This window comes from Netta rufina (assembly GCF_964035555.1).
Source record: "Netta rufina genome assembly, chromosome: 1".
NCBI classification, from domain to species: Eukaryota; Metazoa; Chordata; class Aves; order Anseriformes; family Anatidae; genus Netta; species Netta rufina.
In genome coordinates this window covers 115,081,609-115,101,966 of record NC_140123.1, presented here as the reverse complement: position 1 = coordinate 115,101,966, position 20,358 = coordinate 115,081,609, and the positions used below count along the sequence as shown (strand labels likewise).

Genomic DNA, 20,358 nt, shown 5'->3' with positions numbered 1-20,358 from the left:
ATGAAGCTGTGGCAAAGAGCCCAGTGAAGATGAACTGTTTTGCAAAGGAGGACATACAAGTCAAAGGACACATCTCTGGGAAACCAGATGATATTAATTCCAGTGCTTACAAAATGATGTGTTTTAAACATTCTTTGAACTTCTAATGCTACTCTACAAAGATAACAGAATTTCATCCCAGTGCTTCTATAAAAGTTAATTTGAAAGAACGGTAGCTGGACCTTGTGAAAAACATCAAAACATCATGTTATTTTATTATACAGATGTAATGAAATCAAGAGTGGTAGATGGTTTGTTAAAGAGGATGTACATCTCTGGAATATTGAGCTGACCAAGGTGTTTCCCAGAAAATCTAGTCCAATTTTGAGCACTGATTAGATTAAGTGTTAAGTTAATTCAAGCCAGGCTTTGTTCTTAATTGATCCTGATAGGAGCCAATCTTACCTAGATGTTTATTGCCACATTTTAGATAGCAGATTAAAGAACCTGTACTTAAAATAAATAAATAAATCCCTGTTCTCTAGAAAGGTTGCATTTTGTGATATTGTCACTGTTTTATTATTCTGAACAGCGTTCATAGAGACCAAACAAGTTATTTGTACTGCATCAAACACCTTTTCTATTATACATGTATGTGGGCAAAGGTTTGTGTTCTGTAGTTGCCACAGTCCTTCGCGAGAGACAGAATAAAGAAGAGGAGAGATGTGGAGTCAAGAGTGAAAATTCTGAGGGAGAATTATTCCTGGAGCTGAGTGATTGGTATTGTCTGGGCTGGTTTTGACAACATCAAGCTCTCTGAATATATCAAATGTTATCTTCCTTGAAACAATGACAACAGATGCTACATCCATCACTGAATCCTTCAGATGCTGTGCCGCCTGCCGCTCTGTATGACTTTGAGTACGTTGGAAAGGTCGAAACTTTTTGTAATCAATTCCATTAGGTCCCCGTCTCTTTCCACACCGGTGATAAACTCTTCTAAAGTCAATTCCCCTAAAAGGAAATCAGATACTCTTTAGGAACCAAGGAATGCAACAATCACTCTCAACCCAACACGAGGCCATTCATGCCAGGTTGCATCCCCCAAGAAGATTCCCTGTACTTCTCTGCTGATATGCAAATGTAGGAAGAATATTGTCATATGTTTTCCCATTTTGCATTAGATCTTAGAGCTCATGTTCACTTTTCTTTATTAAACAGATCAAATACCACTTTCACAGAAGTCTAAGACAACTATAGTGTTTAGCATCTTCAATGACAGATGTGTGGGGTTCTAATTAAAGGTTCATTCTGGCATAATTCAGCTGCATGGAGCTATTCTTACCAAGCTAACCAGAGTTTAGTTTATAGGTGGTTTTAACAGAGATTAGGGGATGATTTGCTGAGGATTACCAAACACATCCCCTGTGTTGACTACAAGGATTATTTAGAGCCAGGATAAGATGATGAAAAAAAAAACAGTTAAGCGGTTTGATTAGGGAAATTCTTCCAAGCAACTGAAATGGTCATGATTTTAAAGATTTTTTTGGGAGTGTGTGATTTTTTTGGACTCATTCTAAAATCAGGTAATACTTTGGAAATTTCAAGACAACCTCCTTTTTGCAGGAACAGGAATACCATTTAACCTTTTTCTCCTGCTTACTTCCCTGGCAGCGATCTGTCTGCTGGCAAAGTACACTGGAGCGTACACGATTCTCTGGCTAGAAATTATTCCAGTGATACTGTTTTTATTTGAAAGGGGAAACAGGCCTTAGTTTAAGAGGAAGAATAATTCTTTCCTCTTAAGTTTTTTATTAAAATCATAAAAATGAATGATTTTTTACTGAAGTAAGAAATTGAAAGAGGCCAGGCAAAAAGAAACTTGCTGGATGACTAAGGTCCCCTGCATTCTGGGGCCCAGCAATGTAAATCACATGCACTTCTGGTAAATGCTTAGGTAGATTAATTTCAGCTATTTTCAGATTTAAGCAGTACCTGCATTTTTTTTTTTTTTGTTCGTTTGTTTTGTTTTTGTTTTGTTTTGTTTCTGTTTTGGTTTCTGTTCATGGCAAGTTTGGAAATTTAACCTGACTGAAAACCAAAAATGATCAGCATGTGAAGAATTTGAAAATGACCCATTGGCAATAAAGGCTGCTTCGTCTTTTGTCATATGGTCTCCACTGCACTGTGAGCAGGCTCACATACACACTAAGTGAAAGGAGCCCCTCTGACACAAGTCCTGGCTCTCAGGCTGCAACGAGAGGAGTAAGACCCTCTCCAGTGGTTGATGTACAGTGTCCTGAGGATGTTCACTCCTCCCCTATCAACCTCAGTGCCCTCATATAATCCCAGGAGCGGAGCCAGAAGGTGCTGTCTCTGCATACTTGTCTGCATCCTTCTGCTTTGCTACTTGTCCACTCACTTCCTCAGATCTTCCCCCCTGCTCCACATATTCCTCTTACTCCCCATCTCCTCCCCTCTTTGTCACCTTTGACTGACTGGAACGTGCAAATAGGGTTCCTGGACTCGTCAGAGTGACATGCTGCATCGCTTTCCTGCTTATGCAGGTTTCAGTCATCAGAACTGGACTGTCTGTTTCATGGTCTGTCCATTCCCTTGAGCAGGTCTTGACTTCCCTCCTTTGATCCCAGGGCTATATATTTCAAATTAACAATATCAGAATACAAGTGCACAAAGAACACTGCAGTTACCAGTGAAATGAAGTTATGCTAGCATCTCCAGGATCACTGGGACTGTGATGAGCCTGAAATTTCCTTTAAGTAATGAAAATAAATTGCAAGGCCATCAGGAGATTTGTTTTAGGGATTGCTCCCTGCTGCCATGAGATTATTTCTTGTACTTTAATGTGAGGAAGGCCATCACAGCTTATTTGTCTATTTACTTTTATTTATTTATTTTATTTTTAATAAGCAGCTACAAGGAGGCAGCATAGCTTAAGATAAACTTAGAAAAATGAGTCCCATTTCTCAGGCTGAGTTAGTCCTGCTGCTTTGCAGCTATTTAAAAAAGTATCTAGTTATGGAAAGCAGTTTGAAAGGGGAGTATTATGAAGAAGATTCTGAATAATTCATGTTCTGGCATCTCATTGCTAATATTGAAGACACAAGTTATTTTTTAGCTGATGGTCTAGCTCAGATACAACTATTACTTGGAAGTAAACATGATCAAAGAAGGGGTCAAAGTAAAAAGTATCATAGTATTGCGGTTACATTCTAGAATATGACTGTGTTGTTTGGAGTCTGTAATTTGCCTTCACCCTGAAAATGGGTGAAACAGGTGGGAAAAATGTTCTACCAGCTATTCATATGCATCACAAGATCACTATTTATATTCTGATTATATATTACAAACAGCTTCCTTAAAAATAACTTGAATACACCAAATGAGACCTCAAAAAAAAAAAAAAAAAGCTACAAATTCTTGGCTGGGATCTGATCTTGCTCTGCAATGCTTTCCTAACATTTCTAATTTGTCAATTACTACAGTGGTTGCCAGTAGAAGGAGCATATTCATGGTTAGGAATAGGAGGGAAGACATTAATGTGTGAAAATTTTTTTTACTAGAAATAATTCCAAAGCAGTGAATTGAAGTCTTAGTTTCCAATTGTAAATCCAATTGGCTTAATCCAGTTCTCCTGAGAAAAAACAATAGTATGTGTCTTAGCATGTGTTAACATTCAGACTTCAAGAGACATCCACTACGCTGTCCAGTCTTTCAAACATGATAGGGCATGTGCAACTATGCATCTTAGTTGGTTTTCTTGTTCAGTTTAAGTAGATTAAGCCATTGTGGATATACCGAAAAAATACCTTCATTTTGCTGTGCAACCAGAGCACTGTCATTTCAGATGAACAGTGCAAGACCTTTGTGTTTTAGCCACTACTGCATGTAATTCCTGTGCCAGGTTAATAGGGGCAGTACTGTTTAAATCTGGATGAGTATAGATAAAGAAGAACAGACAGGTTTTCAGTTTATCTAGAACAGACAGTTCTTCAGTAGTATGTTCAACTCCCCTCCTTATCCTACCCTCTCTCGTGGGGAAAAATATCCTGCCATTATCAAGAAAACCTAGATTCTTACCATCATTGTTCACATCTATCTTCTGAAATATCATGTTTGTGAATTCTTCAGCGGACATGTTGGTGTGCCCATTAATAGCCTGGATAGCCTGAAGACAGAAATGCAGAAAGTTCTTTCAGACTTTTTTTCCTTCAAGTTGTGAAAACAATACACTGGCAACCGCAGTAATTGGGATGCAGCTCTTTAGCTCACCAACCCTTTCAAAATCGCTAAATAAATAGCTATTTCAAGTAAATCTTCAGTAATGAGGATTGGAAATTTAATTAACATAACACCGCCTGAAGATTACAGACCTCATTTACATATCTCTGAAGGTCTTCTGAAACCATGTGGCACCTCTATTCTGCAATACACTTTAGATTCCACACCAGCATTTTTATCTCACCCTAGAGAGTTCTGTGTGTTTAGAGAGTGCCCTATGCTCTGTGTGATTTAAATATAGTATTATTTTTCGCAGCTGAAAGCACATGATGAGAAAGCCTAAGTCATTTTTCTATTAAAAAATATTTAACTTAGTAATCACAAATAAAGTTAGACTGGCAGTCCTGAAATTTGGCAGAATTTACTTGTCCTCCAAAGAAGTTAAGAAAAGTAATCTCCCCCCCTGCTTTTTCTGTGGCAAAGGTATCCAATATTTGGAGTAAAGGTATAAATGAATACCTTTGCAAAACTGTGTCCCATTCACTGAGACAATCATTTTTGCAATATGGTGATCATTCTGGCCAATAAAGAAGGAGCCTATATGTTAATAACTGGTGGCCAATATGCAACAAATGTGTTTACAGAGTTGGACTCAGAATCAGTATCACATTTAGTGATTGAGAAAATAGATACATATCTATGTATAAACATGCATTTGTGCTATATAATGGGCACACTGTAGTTTTTTTTGTTTGTTTGTTTTACTTTTTTTTTTTTTTTTTACCATCTAATTATCACGAGATGAATGGTGTTGTGTAGGGTAATTCACCATATTATTTTATATACTATTTTAAAACTCATTATATAGAATTACAATGTAAGCTAAACACATTCAGCACTGATGGCCAATTCCTAACCGTCACTGTCTTTACCATACTTTGCACAGAGTTCCTAAAGGCAGCAAGAATTTTAGAAAATGTAGGTACATAAACTTGTTTGTATTACTCAATCATACTATGGATACTTTTGGTATTTTGTATGCCTGACCCCGATGCAGCCTTCAAAAGGCTATACCTCCATCAAAGTTAAATTTGTTGCACCACTAAGAGGAAAGCAGTACTTCCTGAAGTACTTGAATCACTGACTCCCACAAAATCCCCCTAAATAACAAAATAAATTATCCGGGCTGTTAAAAAGGCACTGACAGGGTGCCTAGTGCTCTGGCAAGAATTTTGATGGCTTAAAATGATCTGCTGGTCCAAAGCTTGTATAGCTGTAGGGACAGATGAAGTTTTAATAGGACTTATTTGATTTATATTAAAGTCTCAGATCTGATATATCTTTTTGGATAAACCCTTGATTACTGATGCTCAGTATAATTAGAGCCCTCACTGGCTGTGAGCCAGATTTTTATTTTTGTTTAGAGTTTCATCTATTTTCATCTAGCGTAAGTCAAATGACTTGTACAGGTTTAAGTTAAAAGTTCTCTTACTCCAAAAGAGAAGTAGAAGTTTTAAAACCAGCTAAGCTAAAAAAAGAAATCTTTACATTAAAATGTTTTTAATTCCCGTTTTGGATAGAGTCCAAGACAAAGGCAGCTGCATCAATGCCTTCAAGTAGAAAATGATGGAGACTTGCAACAACAGAAAGATGACATCAGTCTTAAATGAGGAGAAATGTGGGCTATGCTAGGCCTCTCCTTCTGCATTTAGAAAGCCATTCTTTAGAAGGAGATGCATCAACTTAATTTGTTTGACCACATGGCTAATCTAGCTCTGGTTCCTTTCATTTGAGGCAGCAGCTCTTGAAAGTCTCTAACAATGACTAGCCAGGCACCAGCAGCAAGACAGAATCTTGGAAAACTACTTTCCTTGTTTATTATGACATTAAATCCCTATTTAGATTTTATGCTCCCTGCAGCAAAACCTTGATCTGTAACAAGTTCAGTACATTTAGAAAGAAGTATTACAAGTCATTCATATTTGCAAGGAACCCTATAATATCTTTTGGTTGAAAGCAGCTACTGAAGTGCAAAATATTAGCTCACCAGAGCAAGTTGAAAAATACGGAAATCGTTGTGCGGAAAGAATTATACTGCTTTGGTTTGTGGGCTTGAAATACACCCATTTTCAGGAAAAAAAAATCTACAATATTTGTATCAAAATGTCAGTGCAGGATTTAATGATAAAATTAACTTTCCCCAAGTTAATTTAAAAAAACAAGTAATGGCATTTGTAGTAAACAAATCTAAAAGCCTTTCAAAACGAATGAAAATATTTGAATATTTTGACAACATCTACATTTTTTTTTTGTGCAGAAAGTTCAGTTTGAGAAGCCATTTTTCCACAACAAACTGGCACAAATGCTTGCAAACAGCTGTTTTATTCATTATGCTACTTCAGCTCTACCCTGCCTTCTTACACAGTTTATCTCAATAGTGTTTCTCCTGTTTCTATAGTTTTGCATTTTCAGTAAATCAGCATATATAGAGAATTATGGTGTAAAGTAAAATACTACTTAGATATGTTTATTTCAGTAAGCAAGAAACCAATGACAAGAGTGTCACTAGCCAGAACAGTTCTGCTTTTATGACTGTAAAGCATTAGGTAAAATACAACATGCGATGTTTCAACTAATGTTTCAGAGATAACGCGCTATGCCAAACGCAATTATGATTGGTCATAATTTGCTTACCGTGAATATGCTTAATAGTTCTTTTTTGTCAATACATCCATTTCCATCAGCGTCATATAGCTTAAAATACCATTTCAATTTTTGGTCAATTTTCCCTCGTATAACCAAATTTATTGCAGCTATGAACTCCAAGAAGTCTATAAATCCATCCTAAGAGAGAAAGAGAGAAAACCTCCATTTAATAATGTTCACTTTCTGTTCATTCTGGCAATTTCACAGAAACAGGTCATTGAATTCAATATACAAGCTGATTTATAAAGCACTTTAACGTAGGAATATCCTGTGGTCTTTAACAAGGATGAGCTCAACTGGAAGCACTGTATGAAGAAGTGTTAGCTCAGATAGTTTTGTTCTTTCCTGAAAGCTGCAGGGGAAGCAAATCAATTCAGAGCAATTTCTATTGACATTGTTTGAAGAGAAGAAAAACAAGTTTGTGGTAGGCTTCTACATGCAAAAAAGGGGAGTCTGGGATATCCAGTTTGGTACTGTTGAGATTTCTGCAGTGGAGCTGTTTATCTTCATGCAATTGCTGCAGAAATTTGGATATTTTCCAGTGCAACAGAGATGCTCCAGGTGTTATTCATCTGTGAGATAATGCAATAAGAATCGTGCCTGGTAACCGGTAACCTGCCATGAGCTCCAGATACTGTGGTTTATCCGTATAAACCACATCAGATCTCTCTGACTGATACATTTTTCATGGGATATAAAGCCTTCAGGTCATAAGCTAGTTTATACATGTAAATAGTGAGGATTGGGGGATATTCATAGGGAAGGAACATTTGAGATTGACTTAATTCCTTATTTTCTGCTTCCTTCTCTGAAGCTACTGATGGACAGGACTCCATGGTCAGGTGGTCTAAGCTACTGTAACATTTCCTCTGTTTCTGTAAAAAAGCAGTGAGGATGGAAGAACAGTTGCTGAATTTGGAAAGTACTTGCTCCAACTGTTTCTTCTGTGCATATAAAAAGAATTAGCAGCTGGTAAATTTAATCTTGTGATCTTTATATTGGTCAGAATCCAAACACTTGGAAAACCTTGGAAAGGCTGTCATCAGCTTCAGCTGGCCTGTGACTTAGGTGATTGGATGAGTATCTACTAGGTTTAGCATGTTACTTATTTTTATTGTGATACATCAGCATTAATGTGTCCTCCTGACTTTATTAGAACAAAGGAAAAGAAGTCTCATAAAGGCATGGTGTGACTCATTGCCGTACTTGTAGTGCTTGTTTCCATTTCTGTGCAAAGTTGTTCTGTACAAAGCAGTAGCACCTAAGAGGTAAATCCAATCCAACACACTGGATTCAGTGTAGAGGCAGAAATTGTGTATGCATATCTTATGCAGGCTGACTTATGGTTTCACAGACTTTCTGTGCAGGTTCTGCCATCATTGCTGGATTTACTGTAATTTTAATTACAGTAAATTCAGTGAAGCCAAAGATACCCCTCAACTGCAGTTTGGGATGAAATTAAATCTGACAGTAACTGCATGTAGTTTTCCAGCAAGATTAGGCCCAGTATTACAAGCAGATACTTTGCCAAAAAATGGCACATTATATACCACAAACTTTATGCTTCTTTCTGGCACACCAACTTGGATTTTATTTTTGGAAATATTATTTCAAGAAACATCTCATCAGATATTTTACATTTCCACCCCCTAATTTTATAGATCTATTAAGAATGCGGTTACATGCGTTTCACATTGCTGCCTCTTCATTGAATTTCATACTACTTACTGAAACTGCAGATTAGTTTTAGGCTTTCTTCATGTCTGTGACTAGATTAATTTTCTTTTTTTTTTTTTTTCTTTTTTCTTTTTTTTTTTCCTCCCTTATATTTCACTCTGGGTTTTGGAAAACTGTATTTTGTTTGCTTTCTCTTTATGTCTTTGTTTTATTTCCATTGCTCTTACCAGCAACAGAATACCAGAAGTTTGGAAAATGTAAAAATCAGCTTAATGTTTTGTAGTATGAACTCTTATCTAGTGGATTATTTGGCCTGTCCCAAGTGGGAAGAGACTGAGGACCAAGGTAAAAGACAAACAACCAATCTCTGAAACACATCTGAGGGACCCTGTGGTAACTAGGAAAGCCCCAGACACATATGGCTGTAGCCACACAAAGACCACCAGCAACGTGTTAACCTCAGAAGCCACTGCTCCAGAAATATGAATACTGAGAAGGCCAACATGTTTACCTACATGGTATGGAACCAGAAACATGTTGCACAGAGGCATTGACAAGAAGCATGCTGTTTTTCCTTTCTCCATCAAAAAACATAAATATTTTCTGCCTATAATGTATGTGATATGAAAGCTATAGAAATCATGATACACATATCCAGAGCTTTTTCAAAGAAAGAAAAATACTGCATTTTTGACAGTGGCATAGAGAAGCCTTAGTATAGTGCATTAAATAATGGAAAAAATCATAACAATAACCTATGAAGATAATCCCTCGTTCTTCAAGTACAATTAATAGTCCAATAAATGTATTATGATGTTATTAAAAGAATACTGCAGTGCTGATTTACCCATCTGCTGCTCTATAACCATTCACAATACAAATCCCTAGGTATCTCCTCATGTGTCTCCAGGCTCTGTAAAGTTTCATGCTGTGCAGCACACATGGTAAGGTATCTGTTGCTAATTAGGATGTCACTCAATCACAAGCAAAGGGACACCATAAAAATAGTAAAATAAATAATAAGAAAATAATAATAAAGAAAAACAACAACAAAGCACCAAAACCACAATAAGCTGAGTTGTTTACTAGCTGGAAGATAGAAATAATTTACTTCCAGTGCTTCACTGTGTTATTGCAAAGTGCTCATTCAAAATATTTTTATTCAAAGGAGTTAGCACTAGTGAAACCTGCTTATTTCACATTTTAGGACACTGGACAGAGTAAGGTGACTGATGGAGTTGTTGAATGTCAGGGCTTATTGTCTGTGCCTGTGTGGAGCTGGAACCTGCCTACCTCAAAGGCAACATGCTACTCAATACTGCTGGCTTTCAGAGGGAGAGTGAATTTATCCTCCCTTCCCTGCCCGCATACACAAAGTCTGCTGGGTTAAGCTCACAAGATACATCCTCTACGTACAGTGGAAAAGCAGGAAAAACTCCCTCCCCAAATGGGGGAAATCTCCCCAAAGCGGTTCTGAGGAGTGGGCCAGAGAGCCAACAAAAAGCCCTCAAAACTTCTTTTACATGTCCCTGAGTAAGTCTTATAGACTTACTCCTTACCTTAACATTTATTTATTCAAAATAAATAAATGAATAAATGTATTTTTAGCCTGCACCAGCTTGATCAGGAGAACCACAAGCTTAAGGGCAGACTGAACCACATGATGGTTGTGCACGCTAGTTCCCCTTGATGCTGTGATTGGCTTTCAGTTCACTGATGGGCATTTCCGAAGCCCTTTGTGACAGTGTTTCATTCACAAAACAAGCACAAAAGCAGATTCCAAAACTGGAAGGAGAATTTTTTGGTTACATGACACTAATCCTCAGGGACCACATGGATTGCCCTGCACTGCCAGGCCCTATGCCCACTCCCTGGGCTCCAGGTGTGCCATCGGTTGAGGCCCTGGCCCGCCCTCTGTCCCCAGGCCCTGTGTAGGCCCTGCCTATGTGATGGTTGCCCTGTGCTCATCCTGCCTTAGCTGCTTGCCAACACAGAACTGCCACATTTACCCTCAGCCCCTACAGGGATGAGTTTTCTCTCACTTCTTGGCCCCTTTCCAGGGCCTGCACAATGCTCTGCACATGCTGTGCAGACCTTGCCTCCTGACAGAACTGCCCAGCTGGGTGACCTGCCTTGGAAACCATGTCTTTGGGCTTGCTAAGCTACTTACTGTCAGGAGGCTGTGTCAAGCGGGCCTTTATGAAACAAGACTTTCTGTTTAGTGGAGATCTTACCAATTACGCCCAGCAAAATTTGTCCCTTTCTTTTTAGCACACCTGTGACCTGGAAACATCAGACTAATTTGAGAACAAGCTTCCATGCAGGCAATAAAGGCGGTCAGCGGTCTCACCCTGCCATCAGCTCTTGACTCTGCTAACAGAAGCTTCTTGCACTGACACATATCCCACTGCCCAGATCCTGATCAGTAGAAAGCAGCTCAGTGACATTAGGACCGGAGAAAGAAGAAGACAAAAGAGCTGAATGCCCAAAAATCTGAGCTCAGCCTCACAATATTGAAAAGGTTGAAGTAAAAGCAAGCTGGAGCTGTGAATATCTGTTCTGAAGGAAAAGATTCAGGTGAAGAACTTTTAACTAAATTGGTTTTAAGCAACAGTGAATACCACAGGGTAAAAGGCCTCTGTTCACTACAGTCAAGGTCAGACTAGCAGAATGACACAGCCCACATACTGGAAAGAATGGTGGCAAAGTCTGAGGATTTACCATCCCAAAATTGAACGGTCTGAGGCAATTCCACGTTTGAAAATAACTAGCTTGAAAACCTAGCTAGAAAGAAGCAAATGACAGGTGACATCTTCCTTTATGCCAGAAACACGAGATTTCCCTGAATCTGGACAAGGGCAACATGGTATATAAAAATGGGACTATTCATCAGTTATTAAACTACTCTGTTATCAGGAGATCCCATGTTATCATTTTTTTTTTTTTTTTTTTCTTCTGTGTGAGACATTTTTGTTTCAGGATGTCAGTTTATGTGCAATTGCTGGAGGCTGCCCACTTATACTCAGTCAGGACAGAGCTGTGTTCTGTGAAGGAAAAGGGCAGTGAAGGAAGGCGGCCTTATGCAACAACTACTAGTACTCAAACCCTGAAAGCCTGAGAAGGGCTTTATGCTTTGGTTCCTAGAATAGTGTTGTTAATCTTCACAGGTCCTTAAAAAACTCTCACAGCTTTAAATTATTTGGACACAGATTAAAAATAATTGAATTGGAAGCTGTGAATACACAGCTAATCCTAAACAGTGCAGTAACTCAGGGTTTGGGCAGAACAACCAGAACTGGGCATTTTGGGTATGAAGCTCTTGTACACAATTTACTGACAGTGTTGATGCAGCCCTATGGAGACAGACATGGGCGAGCCAGCTTTCTTCAGCCACACACAACAGTTACACATATAGAAAGGGATGATTTCTGTCCCCACAAAACACCACTAATTGTGAACTCATTGTCTTGCCCAGAGTACTGAGGACTTTATTAATTGTCTGTAAGAGGTGCCTTGTTTTCAGATTTGCTCCTGAAAATTCTCTAAAACTCAACATGACAGCAGGAGAATAGCTCGACAGACTTTATCTGGATTAACAAGTGTGCAAATATAGACTGTCCAGGTATTTCAAACCAAGGGCTTAAAACATTAAGCCACCTTCCCTCCCCACCCCATCTTTTAGACTGCTATTTAAACCTGATAACGGAGAGAGAAGCGGTTATGTATATATTGGCACAGGTCAAATAGCAGATTACAACAGCTCAGAATAACTGTGTGAAATTTATAGCTAACCCTGTGTGCTCCTCCCTTTCTGTCTAGCCCTACCATTCATAGTACTGGTTTCTCCATCCTCAGAAAACTAAAGGTGGATTCATTTTGATCCATTGCATCTTCCCCTATTTTTTTGCTCTTTTTTTTTTTTTTTTTTTGTTATTGTTTGTTTGTGTGTTTCTAATTTCTGAAGACTTTCAGCTGTTCATCAAAGGCAGCATACAGATTATTGAAGAAATACAGAGCTACTTCTGACTCTACTACTTTGACATGTCCCTGGGGTCTGATGGAGTTTGGGGCTTGGAGAGGACTCCAGGCCTCCCTCTGGCTGTGGCCAAAATTACCAGTTTCCTCAGTAAACAAAGCTGGTGTTTGTCATGGGGCATGGGGGAAACTCTTGGCAAGCAAAGGCTATTAGGTAAGGACTAAGAAAGAAGCAGGGAATTAGGAGCAGCAAATCGTTAAGTGGTTTTGTGACAGCTGCATACCCACTGTTACATAAAGAGACCAGGCTATATTGATCAGCCTGTTACACAAGGTTCTGCTTTGTCAAGCTCGAGACCTGTGATATTTGGGGACAGAAAATACCAGGCTTTCAGGTGTGTTCACCACCCTGGAGAAACTGTTTGAAATCCAAAATGCTAGAATGAGTAACAATTATATTTCTTCAAAATTAACAGCTCCCCTTCTCCCTCCTTACTCCAACTAGCCGCCACCACACTCCATTTCCCTTCAAGGTTACTGGCCAAGCAGGGAGACAGGGATGTCACCAAGGCACTGGGCTGGGCCCTGCACTCAGCCTGCAGCATGGTAGAGCAGCATCCAGGAGGGCTGAACAGAAGGAAAGCACATGCTCAAGGACCTAGCCCTCCACCAATGCCTACCAGATGATGGGTTTCAGCTTCCTCCACCCCCTAATTTTGAGCCTCTGCTTATGCTTTTAGGAGCATCCTTCTCAATTTATAACAAAACAGTAGGCAAGGAAAAGAAAACAACAACAAAAAACAGCCATGACTCCATAGCCTTCTGTTTTTCTAGCAGAGTTTTGTTGATAGTTTAAGCAAATTTTTCTTGTTTGACAAACCTATAGAAAAAACACTTTGAAGACACAGATGCCTTCTAGTGGCAGATGCTCTATTTGGCAGATGATCACAGGTGGATCATATTTTAGGCATTGATGCTTCAAGGAATGCATGCAAGAAAGCATTAATTAAAGCACATTTCCTATCATTCTCTAGACTACTCTGTACTATCAGATAAAGGACCTCAAGGAAGAAAAAAGTTAATACTTTACCTTCTTTATCTCATAAGCATTTTTTATTTCTGTAATAATGGAAGATTATAGATCATGTCTCATCACAAGAACAATATAAATTTAATGTCATTACATGAGTTTGTGACCAAATTAGTTAAGAGAGATCATCCAATTTCTGTTGCATTTCTTCTGTAATTCTTATCATTCCCAAAGCTTGGTTCACCAACATCATTATCACCAACAGATGCATTAATCACAATTGCATATTTTTGGATATTTCAAAGTAACACTAAAGCGATAAAGGAAGAAAAAACAAAATGTAAACTAGAAGTACCCTTCAACTGCTCTATTCAGAATTATTAAGGCAATAAATAGAAAAAAGCTATGGTTGTACTTCTGAAAAATAATTTCTTTAAATAAAAGAAACATATTATTGAACTCTTTAAATTAATTGTTCTCTTTATCTACATCATAATTTAACAAGCAGTATTTTAAAGTAATTATGATTAACTGTGCAAAGTTAATCTTCATTGCCTGTTCACTTAATGTGATAAAATTCAACATTAACTGGTAATGTTAGTAATATGCTCCAAGTGCTTTTAAAGCTCAATGACAACTGCAGAGTACATGCTAATTTGTGTACACTTAAATTAAATTTTCAAAGAAGCCCTACACACTTTGCTACAAAAGTGTAATTGCTTCAGCTTGATGTATAAGATTGGTCATTGAGTAGGTGCACAGGAGAAAACTCTAAAGCTTTCCTTTTGTACAGGACCTAAGGGCTGGGCAGTCTTAGGCCGTGCAGATCTCATGTGCTGGGTCTTATTGCGAAAGGAGACTTCTGACAGCCAGCTGCCAAAGCAGTAGTGGGTGCAGCAGAATTCATCTGTACTCAAGAATTCAAGAATGCCCCTGTACTGACATTTAGCAAGTGATGGTTTTACTGATATTATTAAAATAGCCTTTTAGCTGGCAATGACACACTATTATAGTGTAAGTTAGTACTATTACAGCAATAAATCCTATACCAAACAATTAGAAAACAAAATTGTGGGATTGCACCAATAATTATGGGAAATCCTTACTAAGTAAAGGATTTCTACAGCCTTTTTGGAATCAATATAAAAAACGATTTAAAATAAAATAACTGGAGGTAAGAAGAAGAACAAAGACATTCTTTAAAACCATCTATAAATTGAGTAATGTTTCATGGAGCCAGATTAAATAGTTATAGAAAATCATTTCTATTCCATGGAATTTTTTTTACAGTACATTTAAAAGGCACTTAGGCGTACTGACAAAAATGATATAACTATACTACTTTGAACACAGCAAACCATATTTTAATCTTGTCCTTATTTACAGTAATCAGACTAGTTACTTTATGTTTGAGATAATTTTATGCAACATTACTTCAGATTAAGGCAAAACAAATGGTCTGGCTTTGTTGGTTTTGTTGCTTTTGTTGGATTGTGTCCAAAACTAATGTGAAAAGGATTTCTACATGTACATATCAACTCCAAAAAGCCAGAATATTTCAAGAAAAGCTGTAGATTTCTGTTACTTCTGACAGAAGGATTATTTCTGAGTAAGAAACATTTCTATTCTTATTTTCATCTAGCCCTTGGTTTAGAAGCTAATTAATTTTTTGACACACAGGTTTTTATTGCTGACTTTACAATGTGACAGCTATGATTGCCATGAAAAGAAAAACATTTTAAAAATATTTCCTGTTGTGTGGACTTATTTAGAGGCAATTTTGAGAATGAAAAACTGTTCAAAACCAGAAAAAGCAAGATTTATACTTCTCTAGGCAAAGTGGATTTATACTTCTCTAAGCACTACCCATGTGTGCTGAGCACAATGAATCTCAAGAAGCACAGAAAAGAAATGACATAAAACCTCGCATGTCTTGCAACCACAGTATCAGCTTATATGGCTTTTGACCCCTTATGTGTAATGTATATGTTGTTGTTGCAGTCTTACTGCTGTGGTTAACCTGGCTGGTTAGAGTAAGCTAGGAAAAGTTACTTGCCTGAAAAGTTATGCCAGCCTAAATATATCCCTAAAACTACATATGCAGCTGAATTTATGTTTCCAAAACTATTTGAAGACTTAGGATACAAAAAACAAAAGCTGTTCAGAAAAGTTTGGGAAAATATTTCTATAATTATCATCCTCTCACAACTATAAGCTATAACATCAAATGTGTGTCAACTTTGGTAGTGCCACTAGAGATGTAGGGATACAACAATCAGCCTAAGCAGTTTCTTAGGCAGCCTGACAATTCTTATCATAGCAGCTATTTGGGGTCCTCAAGACACTTCAGAGGAAGGCAGTCCAAGAAAGGAAGCCCAACTGGAGAACCAAATTTTAAGCAAAGGAAAGTTAACAGAGATACCCTGAGTCATTCTGATCTCATAAGAAATAGGAACGCTTAATATTTAGGTTCCAGGTAGTGTTTAAAGTATTGCACACTGGCAATGCTTTAAAAGCTCTTCATGCTCTCACGGGAACATGGAAGGCAGCTGTCACATAGTGACAGGAAACCACTGCATAGTTGGGCCATATCAAACATTTACAACTTATCATATAATGTCAAAGAAAATAACATTTCTTTGTCTCTCACACTTCTTAAGAAGGGGGAAAAAGTGGAGGAAAAAGCAACTGCAAGTCAATGAGTTGCAGTTTTCACTAAAACATCTATGAAAAACATTAAATATTTCTGTGAGCATTTTTATATTTTTCTAAGAATGAACTACAACCACTGCTTTCACAGAGGATTTCATAACATATAATGTACCTTTCCTTCTACTACAATACCCAAGAGGAGATATTGGCTAATCCCATTCAAGCCACTATAACCAGAGAGGGTAATATCTATTTATAGTCAGACCACAGAATAAGATGATGAAAAGTCTACCTGAAAATCACTGTAAATGAGAGTAAAAAAAATAAAGGCACAGAAGTACAGTAGGGTAGAGTGAGGAAAAAAGGAGTGGTTATCTGGCTCCCAACAAAAGATGTTTTGAGATTTAGTTTTCATTGCTATGTAGACATTTTGACAGACGACTGTTCTATTGAAGTAACACATTTTTGTGTTTCTTATTACCTGTTCTACAGTAAATAATGTGCTATGACTTTCTTTCCCTTTTCAAATTTTTTTTTTCTGTCCTAATCTGCCTAATGATGTCAGTTGAACTCTATCATAGGGCTACTTTAAATATTAAATGAAAAAGCACAAACTAGAAGGATGACTACAAATTAACATCAGCAGTTGATTACTTATGTAAAGATTTTGTAAACTCTTTGCTATGGAACATCCATTTTTCTGCATCTACCAACTTAATCTCTGCACAGGAGGTTTAGCAAAAACTGCCATTCTCTGTTGAGGACCATCGAATGCTTTACAAAATGTTAGCAGAAAATCCCTGAAATTGCATGTTTTTCCTCTGGAGCTACATACCAAAATCCTATTAATCCTCTTTACTCTTCATAGAGTACCTAACTTTTAAAATACAATTTTCTTACAAAGCAACAAGACATTTATTCTTGTAGCTAGTTTCAATTAATGCTGAAACAGGCAATAAGAGAACTACTATAGCTGCATCCCATTTTTCAGTACACTGTTTCACATGTTAAATGGCTATGTAAATTTTGTCCTTCACAGGTCACAAGAACTCAATCAATCTGTTCTTGCAGAATTCAATTATTAAATTTAGCAGTTGCAAACCTATCTAGAAGCCATTGGACGTGGATGACAGTAATCTGGATTTTTGTTTAAAGTGAGAGTATGATCCTGAGAAGACAAAGCTTGTGTCACTAAACTTCAACAGAAATGGGCACTGACTGGGAACAGCTTTTATCCATTGAACAGATGCACTCTGTTGAGACTTTGGCTTGAATACCTGTACAGGGCTATTCTCTGTCACATACAAACATGCAAGATTCATGGGTCCAGGAAGCCCTACAGTCACAGTAGCACTGCCTCTTCAGCATGGTAAATTAGTGCAATATTCCTTGCTAACATGCTTTGGCTATGGGCAAGGCCAGAAGTAACCTCAATATCTCCACACGAGACTGAACTGTGCTGTGAAGACGTACCCCCTACTGTCACGTTGACTGACCATAAAAAGGGTACTGAACTATTATCTCCAATTTAAAGAAATCCGAGGAACTCTAGGGTTTGGCTTGCAACTGAATTTATGTTAACAGTTATATGGATGATGTGAGTGAACCAAGCTTTGACTAGGCTATCAATCTGTCACTAACTGGTAAAAACAAAAACAAACAAACAAAAACCATAAGCTGCTATCACAATCATTTTTTTCACTGTTCCCAGTTCAATGGCAAGTGATTTAGTGATTTTTTTGTGTGTGCTTTTTTTTTTTTTTTTTTTTTTTTTTTGTTCTAAATCAAAATCCTAAGTAGACAAAAGATGTCTGTAACAAATCTCAACTGGAAGCAGAAAGGTTAACAAGGAGGTGAAATGCAATTCAGTACTCTAATTTTTTTTCCCCCACAAGCCTCATTGTCTTCCTATGAGGCTAATGGTTCACATTTTACCTTCTAGAAATTTTAAACTGGGCATATATGAAACATGGAGGAGAAAGCCTATGCGTTTTTTTAAGAGTGTTTAATTATAATATTCATGATGGAATATTTCTAGGCATGGGTGACCCCAACTTACCTCAAGAAGCATTAAGCTGCTATAATTGAAACTGTAGTTTAATCTCAGGCCCAGCACTTTAGCACAGCTTTCTGAGCAGATTTCTATTTGTGTGAAAACAGAAGCCCACATGAGAAATACATATTTTATGCTGACAGAAGAGGACCTGATTAAATGACTTAAGTTTCCAAGAATTAGTTTATTCAGATTTAGATGAACTTTAAACCCGTCCACAGACCATATGATTTTATATATAAACTTCAGCAATAGAAGTCATGACAGTGTTAAACTATAAAAACCCCACTTTTAAACCATGTTTTTGTCTGGCTACAAAAAGTTAGACAAGGGAAAAATCAGGTCATTTATCTATAAAAGTCAGCTAGGCAAAACATGGGAGAATGTTCAAGTTTGCTAGCTCTCCAGCTAAACACCACTGCTATATAAAAAGGTACTATTAAGCGAAAAGAAATCATTTCTATCAAGAAATTTTATATACTCCACCACTCACTGTGGTAATGACCCCTTTATTAGAAAGCAACAACCAGAGTGCAAAAGCAAAAGAAATCAAATTTTGACCTACAAACCTGAGAAGTCTCTGTAGTGCTGAGGGAAACTGATTGTAAGAAAAAGCCCAAATGACCAAATTATTTCTGAATCCATGCCTATTATGCATGCAACCACTCACATACATTAACTTCAGCGGTTTGCAGATGAAAGATTATCATCTGTTTAATATTGCAGAGTGCCTAAATGTTCTACATAATGTTGCAGAAGGATAAAGACACCTTATTTATACAATCATAGCTGCCATTTAAGAGCCCACAGTGTGATACTCCCAGTCAGCTATCCATTGACCACTCTTCACATATCTGTACTTAACTAAAAGCACCTTTCAGGATGAAAGCCTACATTTCCACCAAAAACCCCTGCAGAGAAGAAAAAGCTGTAGCAAGGGTACAGGACAAAAAGTGAACATGTGGAGTGAGGAGATCCTCTTATTTTAACTCATCAATAACATACACTGTTCCTTTCTCCTGCCCTGAGAGGCTGGTCTGTTGCTACTTTATTCTCAGCTTAACCACATAAAAGCATCATGGACAGGTACTTGAAAAGTGTTTGCCTGATACTTGTTATTTCCAAAAGTATACCTTAAAATAGTGGTTTTCAGTCTCAGAAACAAACAAAAAATATAATTAAGCTTATGAAAACAGTGTTGTTAACAACAGAGTGATAGAAAAAGAAGCAAAGCAATTCAGGCTGTATGGTAACAGAAACACAATCATTATAACTGAATAGAGATTAAAATACAAGTAATCAGAAATACAGAACAGAGACATGGAAAAGGCAGTAATAGGAAATACTTTCTCCTGTATTGGCTATACAGCCATAGCCTGCTGTCCCCTGAGAATGTATTCATAAAAGGTGTGAAGGTTAGCAATACAATGAGTAGTAAAGCAATTTTTCTGAGACTGATTTCCTCTACATTACCCCACAGATAGAGAAGTGACTATTAGCAAGGTGTTGCCATTTTAAATGCATCTGGCCACTGCCACAGCAACTAAACCTGAGCACATGTTCTTTCTGAAAGCTGCATTTATTTCACCCTCCACACTTCTATATCAATCCAGAGTTGTAGAGTGATCTGCAGAGCCTGTGCTGGTAGGCAGTGTCCTGGGACACTCCAGAACTGCCATGAGTGGAGGGCTCAAGCTGGCCAGCTCCAGGACCTAGAAGCATAAGGCAGTCCTCAAGACAGACCTAGGAAACAACCCACACTTGCCCAGCAGTCTGTCAGTTGTTAGATTCTTCCACGTTGTTTGCCTTCTTCCTTCACAACCACATGGTCTAAGGTCTTCTACACCTAGTGAAAGGTGCTGCACACAAGTACCAGATGGCCATAACTTGGGCATTGCTTACAAGTTAGGGAGAGCTGACTGCAACCACAAGCAGTTATTGCAGTTTCAGGGAGAGTAAATTGGAGATACAATGCAAAGAATCTGCTTTACCTCTTCATTTGGTAGTCTCTCTGGTCTCATAAGTTGGGCACTGTGTGTTATTT

General features: G+C 37.8%; 1 protein-coding gene across 1 annotated transcript in view; it reads right to left on the bottom strand.

Moving 5' to 3' along the window:
- Positions 1-862: 862 nt before the first annotated feature.
- The window catches only part of GUCA1C (guanylate cyclase activator 1C), a gene marked incomplete at both ends in the record, with an annotated part of 32,052 nt that continues 12,556 nt past the window's right edge, over positions 863-20,358 (bottom strand). Inside the window, 3 exons of the mRNA XM_084291947.1 lie at positions 863-993; positions 4,081-4,168; positions 6,916-7,065. Coding sequence (XP_084148073.1) covers positions 863-993; positions 4,081-4,168; positions 6,916-7,065 — 369 coding nt within the window. The remainder of the gene's footprint in view (positions 994-4,080; positions 4,169-6,915; positions 7,066-20,358) is intronic.